Source organism: Xenopus tropicalis, chromosome 9, assembly GCF_000004195.4.
Source record: "Xenopus tropicalis strain Nigerian chromosome 9, UCB_Xtro_10.0, whole genome shotgun sequence".
Classification (NCBI taxonomy): domain Eukaryota; kingdom Metazoa; phylum Chordata; class Amphibia; order Anura; family Pipidae; genus Xenopus; species Xenopus tropicalis.
Window position 1 is genome coordinate 66,885,516 of NC_030685.2, and position 16,223 is coordinate 66,901,738.

Consider the following 16,223-nt stretch of genomic DNA (forward strand, 5'->3'; position numbering starts at 1 on the left):
AACCCAATCTACAACAGTAAAGATTTTAACCACTATGGCAGAACAATATCGAACAGGTAGAAAAAATATCAAGGACAGCTGTTTCCTCAAGGACATGGATCAAAAAATGTAAAAATGTCCCCTGGAAATGTGGTAACAATGCATATATATTTATATTTTTTTATAATGGGTGGCTAAAAAAGTTACGTAGCATTGTCCCTGATATATGAAGTTATTTGCTAGCAAGTATGTGCCTTGCATCTCCAAAAAATACATTCATAAAAAATGTTATACAGGATTTTTTTTAAAGATACTCCAGGCTGAAATCACTAATTTTAACTAAAAAGGAGTCTATTAAAGGGTGATTTGTAGCCCGCAGTTAAATCTGGGCAACAAATCTCTTCTAAATGCTTTTCCACCAGCGTTAAATTGAATCCCCAGTGGCAAAACATATGCAGCTTTTTGTTTTCATAACTAAAAGATTGTTAGATTGTAAGCTCTACGGGGCAGGGACCTCCTTCTTACTGTGTCTCATACCACATGGCACTTATATATATATATATATATATATTTATTGTATTTTTTTTTATAACACTTGTCCTCCCTGTGTGTAATTTTGTAAGATTGTACAGGGCTGCGTACCCTTGTGGCGCTTTATAAATAAAGTTATACATACATACATACATACATACAAGAGAGGACAAATACCTTCTCTAAAGCTGACTCTTTTGCTTCATCTTGCTCCCCAAATAGACATATCAAGTGTAATTACAGATGCAAGAGAATTATCCAATGACACTTATGCTTATCAACTCTGGTTTAGATATTTTATTGTAATTTAAAACATATTGGGATTACTGTGCAAATTTTGTTTCCTAATAATTTGTTGTTTGCAAACTTCCAGAGAGCTGATATAATGCTGTTTAGGTGCTCAAAGCAAGAAAAATGTATTCAGTACCTTCCTACGAGGAACCAATGTTTGAAACCTGGACCCACATTTTTAACTGTTTGGACCCACTATCCAGCCCAACCTGCAACTGCCTTATCCACAACCTGATCCGCCACCAGTAAACAGGAAGTGCTATTGCTGCAAACCAGAAGTGACATCATCACATGTGGGCTGGGGTAGAATCAAATATAAATATTATACATAATATAATATAAGAAGTATAGCTATAACCCACATCTGCAAATATTAGCTGCAACCCGCAGGTTACCCATTTTTATTTATTTTTGCAAGTAACCCACAGATACCTGACCCTTTAGCAACAATGGTATGAAACCAAGAAGAGGGTTAAGAGTACACAGAGCAGCCTGGGCATAATGCAGGACATTCTTTTATTAGCCCTGGAAGATCCTGAAAAAGATTTATGCTAGTAACATTCAGATGAAGCAACACTATGCTTCTCAGCCGTTTAAGTGTAGTATCTGTTCTTATCGTTTGGGGAAGGCCCCACTCTTGAATGGTGAGACAAAGAGGCACTTAATCTTCTGGTCAAAGGGCCGGCTGCCTGAGCCTGAGCATTTTCTGCACCCCCAGAATTTGCAGGATTGCACCACCACCATATGGCATATGTGTGCATTTTACTCCGGCACTTTAAACAGCATGCTGCTCTTTTACAGCTTTTGACACAGGGGAAGAGAATATTTATATTTCGGCTGTAAGGCTGGGACTGCACACAGACACTCTTTTTAACTTTATTTATAATTTTACTCCACTGTTTGTCCTTCATTTTTATCTTTGTATTTTTCTTAAGGATCAGATACAATGTGCCTCAGTCTTTGCAAGCATCTAGGGGGGAGGAGATATGTGGTCATCAGGCTCCTCCCTACTATTGCCCTTTGCTTTGCAGGTCACTTGTTATTCTTTCCCCTTGAAGGCCTTCTGGCTGGAGGTGATTGGACAAAGGGGCTATCCTAGCCATGCTGCGAAAGGGGTCTTGCCTTCAGCAGGTCCTTTGGCTGGGGAGTTCGGCCTAGTCTTTAGACAAAGGCTGAAGACTATTTCATTGTTGGCCCTCTGGCCAGGTGACGAGGAGCGGGAGTCTGCCTTTTTAAAGACAATTCTATTTCCACTTCCTTAATGAATGAATTTGCACTGATTGATTGAAGCAGTTGCTTGGGCTTCAATTAAAGATGATATATTTCACTTAACAGAGCTGAAGTTGTTGAAACATAGAGCTGGTAACTTCTTCAAGAGTCTCTTAAAGGAAATACAAGTTCAACTTACATACTTTGATAGCCATTTATTATTCCTTAAACAAGCCATGTAACTTCATGTGCTTCATATCTTCGTTTAAATAAATATCACTTTCTAGGAGGGACACTGACTGGGTAGAGCTGGGCTGCTAGGGTGAGATTCATTAATGATCCTGGTTGATGGTGACATTGGAGGTGGAATTTCATCCCTAATAGGCCTCCTCGATATCAAAGTATTTAGAGAAGCTCTGTGGCAACATTTTCCTAGAAAAACTACTTTGCATTCAAAATTGTAGGATCTTTTTTTTAGGTTTCAAATGGGTGGATATGTAATAGGCAAGCACGTGCATCGAGATAACTATACCATGAAGAGAAGGGAGTGGAGGTGCTTTACTCTAAATATACATAAGAATATTTAGCAATGACCAGGAGAGATGCTCTTGTCTTTTCTATGCCTAATTATACAAGTAATTACATATTTTAGTTAATGATTCACTCCGCATAAGTAGGTGGAATGTGGGAGAACTTAGAAGCCCAGCTGAGACATCCTTCACTCTGCCGATATGCAGGCTGCAGCCAATAAATAGCATTTCATTGACAGAATGTTTGCGCTGGGAATAGATTTGTTTGCTCTTCCATAAATTTGCAGCTAAAGAACAAGCCGGGTGGAATCTTGGCAGGAGTCGCTCACAATGAGCTTCTCTTTGGAAGGAATACTGCGCTGCAACAACGGATATCTGATGCTGGCATGAAACGCAACAGTTAATGGCACTTGGTCTTGATGTCAATGGCAGCTGATGTGAAAAGGAAAAAGAATGGATGCCATGCTGCTTTCTCTGCCTGTATTGCAGAGTTAATTTCCTTTTAACAAAGGCTCCGTGTCCCACGGACTCACCAGTGAAGAGTTTCATTTTTAAGAGCACAGCAAGTCTTGTTATGTATATGAACAAAGTGGCATTTGAGAAGGTTTTAGTAGCTGTTAATTTCCCCTCTATTTTTTTATGTCTATTAATATAGTTACAGCTACCTAAATGTGCTGTGATTCAACTGAAAATGACAGATAAGTGATTTTTTTCCCCTAAAGTATCCACAGTTAAATAACTACTCATAAAAAAGCAAGGATTGGCAGCTGGCTAGCCTATTACTGGCCCAGAAATAAGCCAATCAGCCACCTCTAATTTTCATGTTACCTGTAGACAGGCCTGGAAATATGAAACAGTCCATTTGGCCTGGGCTGTTTTGTGACATATAAAGAACTCAGACGCTGTGGGAAGCAGATCTGCCTTCCATTAAACAGAACTTTACAAAATATACAAACTCTTAATATTCAGTTGGAAATTACATTTTTCACTCTCCAATGTAAATATACAGGGCAAAATACATTTCTAATACAATATAAGAAGTAATTGAAGAGTTCCAAGACCATATAAAGGCACAAGGCTGTAGCCAACTGCTCTTATAAATCATGGAACTCTGTAGCCTCTTGTAATATCCATAAATAAAGGGGTACATTCATTCTTATAATACACACATTTGACTGATTTATGTGACATCACTTAGCACCGTATGTATATTTTAATAAATCTGTCACTGCTGAAAAACTCTTACTCCAGACAGTTTTGCAACACAACTGAAATCCAGATCTTCTAGATATATGTAAATAGCTTGTGGTTTGTTTCCATCCACACTACTGTTTAGGACGTTGCTCAAAGTTGTCCACTTTCCACAGTTCAGCCAATGACTCATATGTGTCATGTGTGCATGCCACTAACTGTAGCGCCACCTATGTGGCACAGACACCCTTCCACTCACCGCACTTACCCCCATATGTAATAAAAGGTACTTTGCCCAGGAGCAGTAACCCATAGCAACCAATAAGATACTTTTAAATGGGTGACCAGTAAATTCTACTTACGGATTGGTTGCTCCTGGGCACGAGTTTTCCTTATTAATAACTAAGCAAGCAATCGAAATGCAAGTTTATTTGAATTAGAAAAACAAACTCAAATTCACAAATTAAAAAACTGATAAATAAGCCCATTAATGTTTAATAAGTAGTGCTTTGTTCAGTATTGTATATTACCCAGCACTGACTGTTTACTGCACGTGGTAATTATAATTTGTAAGTAGTGAAAGTATCTGAACGCACAAATCTTACCTTTATTAGTGGAGGGAAATGGAAAAGGTTCAGATAATCGTGTGTTAATTTTTCTATTGCTGTCTGCATTAAAACAGAGAAAAAAATAAAATAGTTACCAAATAGAATTACTCTGATTCTGGGACATTTAACACAGAATGACAATTACATACATAAGGAAAAATAGGTTTTCTGTGATATACAGATTTACATGAAGAACTTTGAATTCACCAACCCACCTACTGCTTGACACTACCAACTGCAAGGCCTAGTTTGCTTGGTTGGCTAACTTGGTTCTGGTTGGCATGGCGTAGCCCTTGCTCATGCTTTCCTATATGCCACTGTATTCTAAGGTGACTACCTGCAGCCTTCTGGGAAGTGGCACAGCCAGACTATGGGTTTATTATTGTATATTTGCAGCATCTTATTTAAAGCAGATCATAATATTATTAACATCACAACTATGAGATAACTCTTGAAACTGGAATTATCACACCAACAGACAAACAACAGCAGTACAGGAGCAGTACAGTTTTACAGAGGGGCTCTATTAGGGAATGAAAATACAGAAGATTAAAATAATAGTTTTGTCATTTATAGTCTGCAAAATTTTAAATATCTTGTAATAAACTGTACAACAGTGTTTGTTAACTTTTTTTCTGTAGGATATGTGTACGGTTAACTGCAGTCTGGTAGGAGAGAAGGAAATGAAATGAATTTTATACTTAGCATGAAAACTTGAAAAACATTTGGGCAAAATCTGTTAATTGTAAATTTTTTATTTGTTTTGGGTGTATGTATATATATATAGATAGATAGATAGATATCGAATGGACACAGCACTCGCAGGATTTAATCAAAAATATTCTGTATTGGTACAAACATATCAATGTTTCGGTCACAACTCCTGGACCTATCTTGAGAAAGGCCCAGGAACTGTGACCGAAACGTCGATTTGTTTGCACCAATAAAGTATATTTTTGCTTTTTGATTAAATACTGCGAGTGCTGTGTTAATTCAATATCTATATAATTGTTTCCTACACCCGGCACCCAGGCAATTGTTGGTCTAAGGAAAGTGCCCTTGCGCTACTATGGCATGTGTATATATATATATAACATAGTAAAAAGAGGGCACATACCACAATGGGAAAAATGCCTGGGTGCTGGGAAAAATGTTAGAAATACAGAGATATACAAATATATATATAATAGAACCATGGAGGAGCACTCCCTAAACTAACGTTGGATTTTTTCAATAAATTTAGATTTTCACAAGTATTCCCATTGAGTTTGGTACTATATATATATATATATATATATATATATATATATATATATATATAGCCTCTAAAATAAGCCTATTTACAGGAAGGGATCCTAGTCATTTCTGCTACCTACCTTTAAATGAATGATGTGCCCCTTAGAGACAATCCCCATGTCCTTTAGATCTCTTTCTTCTAAGAGAAGCAGCCTTTTGCCAGTGATGTGGTGCTGTCTGAACAGTGAGGCGTACATATTTTCATCATCTATAGCACAAGGAAGCACAGTGCTGTTACATTCATCTACCGTACAGTGTTAGCACAAATGCAATGTCTTTATGATCTGTTTATGGCTTTACCTGATTTAACCAGCTGCTGCATCCAAACGTACTGCAAAATTAAGAAAGTAAAATTACATTTTTAAAATATAGATTTCTTAATAGCAAAGAGTGTATGCACAATTCCCATTCATTTATACAATTCAAATAAAATTAGTGGCCGGACAGCCTACAATAATGAAAATTAGTAAGTATAGTTGCATCTACAGTGGTGGTAAATTTCTCCAAACTTTGGATTTAAGTTGACCATTGATTTGAATGGCTCTATAACTGCTCTTTATGAACTAACAATTTGTATCTGGGACATTATTATCCCACACTGTATTGCAATTAGTGATACTGAATATTATCCAGGGCCCCGTAGGCCAGCAAATTTCTGTCATTTACTGTGGGTCCATATGATAATTCAATATGGCCGCTGATAAACCCACAGTGCCATCTAAATGATGTAAGCTGACTGCGGATCCTATTGAACTACTGTTTGAATAACTGTTATAAGTGAACTAGAACCATTTTCTACCATCCACCTGTGGTTTTTTTTAAACAGGGACAACTATTTTTATTAATAATTTGTGGTTTTACAAATGTGCAAATTGAGTGGTGATATGTGAACTATTGTGTCCAATATAAGAGACACATTTATTTTTCATATTTGCCAGTTTAGTGTAGGCTGGCTAGCCACTATTTAATGTTTTTTTAAAATTTTATAAAGTGTAATATTTGTACATGAATCTCGTTTGCTAGGGAATTGAGGTCAGGACTAATTTGGGGGCTATAGGCTTTGGTCTGACAGGGGCTGGAGGAGAGGAAGACAACTATTAATTATTGTATGCTGATATATATAGGATGGCTGTCATATTTAATATATGGTCAATAATATCTACAGCAGGGGTCCCCTATAGGGAGATCTTGGCTAACAAGTAGCATTTTAGCTATAGATCTTTGAAATAGGCCTTCTATAGTCCTCGTGCACAGCAATAACTAGTGTTTTAATCATATTGCTATACAGTGACCAGAAGAATGGCTTGTGTTGAAATACACATGAAATGAGCTGAATGTTATAAAAGGTACCATACATTTGCAAAGCTAACTCTTGATAAAAGGAAAGTCCACCATAAAGGTAGTCCCTCCATATACAGCCTTGAAACATTTCTGTAGCTAAAGTGCATGTTGGCCATTTGATATAGCAACTATGAATTCCATGAGCTTACCCTGAAATAGAAAATGTTTATTTATATTGCTTCTCATCAGGGGGATGTATCAATCATGCAGAATGCAAAGCTGTGCTACTGAGCAGAGACACCTGCACAAAACAATGGAGCAGTAGGTATGTGCAACTAGTGCCAATCTAGGGCAGATATACGCTCCATACCAAAACCAGCTCAAGATTTGTCATAAGTTTGGTCGTTAGTCCTGACAATAACAATTAAAGAATCAGGCTACCACATTGGTGAAAATTAAGAGATTTATTTGTGACTTATTCATGTAAATGGATCATATGTTATTTCATATATGTATAATAAAATGAAACATGACTACTTAGCTCAGAATTTAAAAGTGAAGGGTGTTAATTCACTTCCCTTTACATGAAGTCTCCTGCATGGTGTAAACACAGAGCTGTACCCCAGTGACCTTAAATGATTGAATGCAACAATACTTGGAAGAATATAGCCAGTAATGAAGTAAACTGACAAAAAGAGTGTTCTAGAAAAGTCTAGGCCACTTGTCTATTTGGTGAAGCACAGAAACCTCAGTTACATTACTTTCCATGTTACATTACAGTGTGGTGCCCATAAAGCTTACCACGTCTTCTTCTGTCCACGCACAGATATCAAAGGAAGGCAACAGCTGTGAGAGAAATGATAGAAGAGTGAACAAATAAGAATATTTATGTACCATATAATTATATATTATATTTATATTATATAATAACCTGCTTGAGTTGTCTCACATTTTCAGCGAGATAGAATTATAGTATATATACACACACACTATTCCATCTGGCGGAAAATGTGATGTACCTTAAAGGACATGTAAAGCCTACATTTGCCTACAGTGTATATCAGTTGGGCACGTCTCCCTCTCGATTATATAAAATATATATAATAAATAATTTAAGAAAATGTATTGTTCTTACCTAGGCAGTTGTAGTACTACAAAATGGGGCATTGTTATATAGGTGCAATATATACAGTATTAGAGCTTTGCAAAAAATATCCTTTGTGTTGTTTTACCTATACTATTTACTCCTTATACAGTGATCAGTGAAACTGAAAGCACTTCCATTTCAGACCTGATCCCACCAAGTGAAACCCTTCCAGACAACTGGGGGGGAAGGAAAGGGCTTGTTATTCGGAGCTTGCTCTTTCTTTTTAAAGGAGAACTAAACCCATGAACATGGCTAGAAATTCCATATTTTAGTACAGAACTTACTGCAACTGCCTAAAGTTTCAGCATCTCCATAGTAGAAATCATCCAGGACTTTCCAGTTATCAGAGTAGCTCCCCATCTTGGTTTCTGTTACAAGTGCCTGCGGCACTACACATGCTCAGTGTTGTCACAAATTATCCAGCAGAAATTAGGCTGGCCTGTCATGAAAGATGATGCTATAGGTCTGATTATTAAATTCTGATGCTAATGGCATTGGTTGCTGACCTGCCTGTAGTAATTATCTGTACTGATTACTAATCAGCCTTATATTGTGACATTAATATTCTATATATACAGTATATTGTGCATCAGTCCCTAAGCTCAGTAAGTGACAGCAGCACAGAGCATGTGCAGGGAATCAGCAGAAAAGAAGATGGGGGGGCTACTGGGGTATCTTTGGGGACACAGATCTTCCCTGCTAAAGGGCTGTGGGTGCCTTGGGCTGTTACACAAACCCAAAACATAATGTACATTTCTATCCTACTTCTTTAGTTAAGCTTTAGTTCTCCTTTACACCACTAGTTGATGGAAGGGGAAGGTGTGAGGATAAAAGTAAAACCAGTGGTCCATTATGTATTTAAAACCAGAAAAAAAAGTAAAGTTCCATAGAATACTGACAAAATGCTACTCTCCCCCCATTCAAAGTCAAAGGAAATTACTACCAAAAGCCCGGTACCTTCTTATGGAATGGATTGCATGGTGATGCATATCTGAGCACTACATACCTGCCAGTTTTGCCAGCAATGTCTATAAGACCCAAAAGTTCAGTTTGGTCCTACAAGACTTGCATTCATACTACTACTGAAGATACAACAAATGCTCTCACTTGTAGTCTGACATGATGTGGCCAGGCCTGTCTGACTATACAGTAGATTTAGAATAATCTAAACATATCCAACATAAACCGAATTAATGTATTCAACTCCCTGATCCAAGCAAGTGGATGCAACCTCCATTACTGTCAGGTAGTCCCACTGCATTATAAGTATGATTGACAGCAGGAATGCAACTATAGGCAAATACATTTATAAATTACAGCTGGTAATGTTTGTAAATACATTTTTTTTTTTAAATATGATTGAAATGTACAAACATGTGCATTTACCCTATAATAAAATTGAAACAATTAGACTGGAGCTAGGAAATCTGATTTTTCATTTTTGTTCTACTCATTTATTTCCCCCCAGGGGGCCCTCAGAGATGCAGGAAGACCAGGGCAAATTCCACTTTCTCATGTCCAAAAACCATCTCTGGATTAGGAGCTCCCTGTTTTTCCCACTGCTGTATGTGCCTTTCTGTATTTGATCAACGCAGGGCCCGCGCGAGAGTCTGCCACTGAGAATTTCTAATTACGTTCCCGGCAGTAATACACTTGTCATCATTGTCCTTGGATGCTGCTTCCAATTACCCTTCAGCTATCAACGAACAAAAAAAAAAACATGAATAACTTGTACAAACAGACTAAATTCCATTTTCCTGTGAGAGACAGGGGTAAGGTTCAGAGGGGAACATTATCCTCCTGTGTCCTGATGTCCTTATACAAGCGTCCCTCATGTGCCCATTGCAGTGAGCTCCTCTGTATTCTTCCCCAGTCGCCTTTTACTATGATTATCCAATTATACATTCAACAATAAAAATGTGAGTAAATTTGTGACCGCCACCGTGCCCATCTATCAGCAGTTACGTGTTGCCATTAAATGCTGGTTTAAAAATATATATACAGTGCATTTTACATGACATAAGTATTAGGATATGTTAAAAGCCACATGTTCAAAATCAGTATCACGTCCCTATTTTCATGCTGCTATAATTGCACGTAGGCATCTAATAGCAGGAAATGTAACACCGAGGTCACATTTGTAGATACTAATGGTTATCATTAGGCTAATAATATTTTTGCAACGGCCCTTGAGGCTTATTTAATGGAAATTGAGGCTGAGTGGAATTGTTTTATATTGTTTCATGGATACAAGAAAAAAAGGCATATGTGTAAGATTCTATTCCTTACATGGATTAGTTAAGGGTTTATAGCTTTTGGATTCTGGGATAAATTAGCAGTCACACAAAGGGGTTAATTAGGATTTTTCACTAAATTTAACAATACACTTAACTTAAAAAGAATATATTTGCTACTTAGACCTAATGAGATACTTTATGTCTTATAATTCCATAGTTTCTTCTAAAGAACAAATATAGAATTGAATACAACTGCTGGGTATACCCCGATAGATCTTTCTTTATGCGTTATGAACAAGTGGCAAATACACCTAGATCTACTAGATCTGGAACAGACTATAGGTCAGGAAGTTGTTCCCGGAGTGTTCTTTAACAAAATTACTCCATTGTCAAAAAGCAACATTTTTAACATCTAAAAAGTGTTAAAAGAATGGCAATATAACGTACTGATGGCCTGCAGTGGCACAACTGGGGTGTTTGCTTCAGAAACATCACTTTTGTTTATATAAACAAGCTGCTCTGTAGCCACAGGGGCAGCCATTCCAGCACAGGATACACAGTTGATAACAGATAAACTCTGTAGTATACAATGGGAGTCTGCACAGTGTATCTGTTATCTGCTGTGTAACCTGCATCTTCTCTTCTTTTTCGGCTTTGAATGGCTGCCCCCGTGGCTACACAGCAGCTTGTTTGGATAAACTAAAGTTTCTGAAGCAAAGGCACCAAGTACATAAGTCAAGTCATGGATTAAGTTAGCAGGTTATCGGCCTATGTATAGAGCCCTCTGACGGGCCTACACGACCGAAAACCGGACAGATGTTGATTAGGCAGGTTTGATTTTCCTATTAGAAACGCCACACTAAGTTCTCTGTCAAAAGATTTGTTGTCTCTGTTTTCCTGTGCCAGAGACACGCAGCTCCCCCCTCCCTCAAGAATGCTAAGAACTCACACCCCCCCCTTAGGAATGTGGATCTGGGCCAATCAGCAGGAAGCTGACTCATATGGGGAGATTTACTAATCCACAAATCCGAATTCCGAAAGGGATTTGTCACCACCGCGACTTTATCGTATTTTGCGCAACTATTTCGTCGCAGCCGCGATTTTTTTCGTATTGATCGATTGTAAACGGCGGAAAAACCAATCCGATTTTTTCACGACGGCGATGAAAAAGTCGCGTAAAATATACAAAAAAGTCGCGGCGGCGACAAAAAATTTGTGGAACATATGAAAAAGTTGTGACGGCAACGAAAAAGTCGCAAAAATACCGATCATTACAAAAAAAACGCATTCGGACCGTCCGTGGATTATTAAATCTCCCCCATAGTCTTACTAACTGAGCATGTACACTTGGGGGCTGATTTACTAACCCACGAATCCGACCCGAATTGGAAAAGTTCCGACTTGAAAACGAACATTTTGCGACTTTTTCGTATGTTTTGCGATTTTTTCGGCGTCTTTACGAATTTTTCGTTACCAATACGATTTTTGCGTAAAAACGCGAGTTTTTCGTAGCCTTTACGAAAGTTGCGTAAAATCTTGCGATTTTTCCGTAGCGTTAAAACTTACGCGAAAAGTTGCGCCTTTTTCGTAGCGTTAAAACTTAAAAGGTGCGAAGTTTCGCGTAAGTTTTAACGCTACGAAAAAAGCGCAACTTTTTGCGCAAGTTTTAACGCTACGAAAAATCGCAAGATTTTACACAACTTTCGTAATGGCTACGAAAAACTCGCGTTTTTACGCAAAATTCATATTGGTAACGAAAAATTCGTAAAGACGCCGAAAAAATCGCAAAACATACGAAAAAATCGCAAAATACCGATCTTTACGAAAAAAACGCAATCGGACTCATTTCGACCCGTTCGTGGGTTAGTAAATCAGCCCCTTGGTCTGGGTGTCTGTGCAGGAGTGAGGAATTATGGGAACTTTCTTTACACAGCTCAGCATCTGAACAGGAGAAATATGAGGAGACTTAAGGGCACTATTGAGAGAACTGAAGGTATGCCTGCAGCTTGAGATTAACTCTTTATTAGCCTTTCCTTCTCCTTTGAGATGAAGATCTTTTTTTAGGCATGTTAACTCAAAACCTTTTTATAACTTAACTCTTTAATAATGCAACAAATTTAGCACATAATGTTATTTTACCAATTATATAAGCAATATAAAAAATACAATTAACTTTATGTTTATTAAATGTCAATTATAGTTCAAACTATTATAATGAATCTGATTCAATAGTTCCTTAGCAAACTGGAAAATATGAATGTATTTATCAGGTGATACCAGATGCCATAATCATAATAAGCATGTATTTTTTAAGCCATTAAAAGTCAATTTGAATTGTATATATGCTGAATATTTATTATAGCAATAGCACAATTCCCTATTAATATGATACATTGCCAGTAATAATGCCTGGGCTGTTTTTGATAGTAACATCACTTGAAAAAAACCTCTTTAAACAGGGGGGTGATATTAAATTTTGGAAGTACAGGTATGGGACCCCTTATCCAGAAACCCGTTATCCAGAAAGCTCCGAATTGCGGAAAGCCCGTCTCCCATAGACTCCATTTTAATCAAATAATTCAGAACTTTAAAACCGATTTCCTTTTTCTCTGTAATAACAAAACAGTACCTTGTAATTGATCCCAACTAAGATATAAATAATCCTTATTGGATGCAAAACAATCCTATTGGGGTTAATTAATGTTTTATTGATTTTGTAGCAGACTTAAGGTATGGAGATCCAAATTATCGAAAGACCCCTTATCTGGATGACCCCAGGTCCCAAGTATTCTGGATAACAGATCCCATACCTGTAATAACACTAAAACCTAACTTATCACCAAAACAAGGTATAACTGCAAGAATGTGTTATGAAGGGAGGTTTATTAGCTCTGGCGTAAATTATCACAACTGTTTTGCAAATGGAGCACAATATTTTTTATTTGTTTGTCCCCATGTAAAAAGGAAACGTGTTAAATCCACGCATACTATTGCTGTATCCAATAGAAATCAGTGCCATACTGACAATACTTAGAAAAGTCACATCTATATATATCTATTTACTATATACATCATAATGCTCTACACTAAGCTGCACGCAGCTGAAGATCCTCCTAATAGCACTAAATGGCCTTGTTCTATAATAGTGGAGCCACTGTATAATCTGCCATTACTAACACATGCAGAATGAATGTGTTCTTTTCAATCTTAAGCAAAGTAGAAATTCATTAAGAGCAATGAAGCTGCCTGATTACAGAAATACAATGCCTAAATATGCAGTAATTCCTTTTAATACAGTTCAAAAGACCCACCGCTTGAAATGCGTCGATGAATCCCATTTAAACATAGATGGCTCAGTACAAGACAATTGCTGGAAAAATTTATTAAGGAAGCCTAATCTGTATGTCCGGGACCTGCAGAGCATAATTATTCTCAAGCGGACAAGCTTGACATGTCTAATGTTATTTCACGAGGGAACATAAAATGAGAAAAAAGAAATTCTTTCAATTCAGACTTTTCTCCACAACGCAAAGAATTTCCTGTATTCTAAGATGTCAGACTCATGCCCAGCTGTTGTGAGTAAAACCAACCAGAACTCCCACATACCTGTGGGACATACATGCCTTCAATTTTGACATTGCTGATTTTTAGACGCTAGAAGCCTATCAGAGAGGTTTGTTGCGGCTCACTCACTGTGAAATCATTAAACCATCTAGAATGCTAGATTTATTCTGCAGAAAGCATTACCATACCTGAGTAAAGAACCCTAGAAGCTTTCTCCATTTGCCTGACAGCATCTGCGATTTTATCCCACATTTCTAAAGGAGGAAGTTCATAGCATTCTTGTGGGAGGGGGGAGAGGAGAGAACTGCGCAGACTTCTTGATGTAAAAAAAAAAAACTTCTTGAATGCAGTAAAATCACTGTCTACTCTTCAATTTCACTAAATCTGCAAAACAATGAGCCTTAAAAACTCAAACTGAAAAAAAGCTTGACATTTGATTATTACAAATCCCATATATCTCTACATTAAAAGAGAAGGAAAGGTAAAAACTAAGTAAGCTTTATCAGAAGCAGTCACAGAAAAGCTGCACTGAATCCTCTATCAAAAGAAACACAGGATTGCTTGTCTCCTTTTTTGTAAACATGTTCTTCGGTATCAGACTTCCTCTCTCAGAAAAATCCTTCATTCCAGGGGCCAGAGTCTGTGCAGTTCTCTCCTCTCTTCCCCCTCCCATAAGAATTCACAAAACTCACTCCCCCCACTTAGGAATGTGTGATCTCAGCTACCAACCGCTTGAGCTACAGCAGGAAGCTACTTAAAATGGCAGCTGCTGTCTTAAACAAACAGAGAAAGCTTCTAGGGCTCTTTACTCAGGTATGGTAATGCTTTCTGCAGAATAAATATAGTGTTCTAGGTGGCACTAATGTGGCGAATCTATTGGCAGTAAAATTCCAAAGTGACTTTCCTTCTCAGTGAAGTTTTGAAATTTGAGTTTAGAAAAAATCTCAAAAAATCAAGTTTCAGGAACCTGAACTTGAAATTTGTGCTGCAAAATGTGACAGGTACACAGTTACTAAGTAACCTTTAATTCTGGTGCAAAATCAGCTTAACAATAAATATTTATATAAAATGAAATTCTTCTCTGCACCATTTTGTTTTATATTCTCAAGCATTAGCATATTTAAGAAAAAAATAGTTCTGGGTTTTGTTTTGTGCAAAAAGTCCCACACAACTGAAAATCACATTGTTCCATTCACTTTCTGTAAAGCTGAAAATCTCAAAAGTTCTATGAAACTTGAAGAAAAATGTTTTTGCTTAAAATCTTCAGCACCAATTCCCAATGAATTCTATAGAAACTCAACAGCTTTTACTCAACAGTTTTTGATGCAAATGTTTGGCCTTTTTTTTTCCAAAAATGTTTTTCAAATATATTTTTGAGTAGCACAATCACACTTTCTATTGGTATGTCTGTAAGGAAACAATGATTTATCATTACAGACTGTGCCTATCCTAGCTTTAAAATTAGGGATGCACCAAAACCAGGATTTGGTTTGGGATTCGGCCAAGATTTGGGCTTTTTTGGCAGGATTCGGCCGAATCCGTGCTCCTGGCCGAACCAAATCCGAATCCTAAAAATCATGTGACTTTTTGTCACGTAAACACAGAAGTTGAAAATGTAACCCTTCCAAAACCTAATTAGCATATGCTAATTAGAATTCAGTTTCGTTTCAGTATGTGGCCAGATCCTTTACGAAGGATTTGGGGGTTCGCCCAAATCCCAAAAAGTGGATTCGGTGCATCCCTACTTAAAATACCTGCAGTTTTGTTTTCCCATATCAATTACATGATGGAGAGCAAGAAGGTGTTCAGTATATAGAGGGTCGGACTGGGCCAGAAAACTCCCAGTGGGCCCCGGCAGCCCAGACCCGACCCTTGCCAGCATTGGTTGGGGGGCCCTGCAAGGGGGATAGGGGGGCCCGTGCGGGGGGGTAGGGGACGCGGCCAGCGGGGTCACCTGCAGGTGGGCCCTTCACCCCCCAGTCCAACCCAGAGTATATATCACTATTCCAACGTAGAACATATTAGGAATGCGCTGAATCCTGGATTTGGTTTGGTATTCAGACAAATCACCTGGACGAACCTAATCCGAACCCTTAAAACCACATGACTTTAGACTGCTGGGTGATGAAAGGTGTCGATATTTTTAATTTGCTTTTTTCCCATGATTTAGCTTATTTACATATGCAAACTGTTTTGGATTCAGTTTGGGACTTTGTGCATCCCTAGTAAATATTCCACACAATTCTGAAGAGACGGAACCAAGAATACATTTTCTATTGAGCTGCCTATGAATGATTTCATGAGAATTTTAGCAAAACTAGAAGTACAATCCCCAAATATGTGCCCAGGAATACTATAT

General features: G+C 37.7%; 1 protein-coding gene across 1 annotated transcript in view; it reads right to left on the reverse strand.

Moving 5' to 3' along the window:
* The window catches only part of map3k20 (mitogen-activated protein kinase kinase kinase 20), a 90,919-nt gene that overhangs the window by 16,035 nt on the left and 58,661 nt on the right, over positions 1–16,223 (reverse strand). Inside the window, exons 12-15 of the mRNA XM_002934606.5 lie at positions 7,718–7,762; positions 5,936–5,966; positions 5,716–5,843; positions 4,337–4,399 (exon numbers count right to left, since the gene is read on the reverse strand). Of these exons, the coding sequence (XP_002934652.2) occupies positions 4,337–4,399; positions 5,716–5,843; positions 5,936–5,966; positions 7,718–7,762 (267 nt within the window). The remainder of the gene's footprint in view (positions 1–4,336; positions 4,400–5,715; positions 5,844–5,935; positions 5,967–7,717; positions 7,763–16,223) is intronic.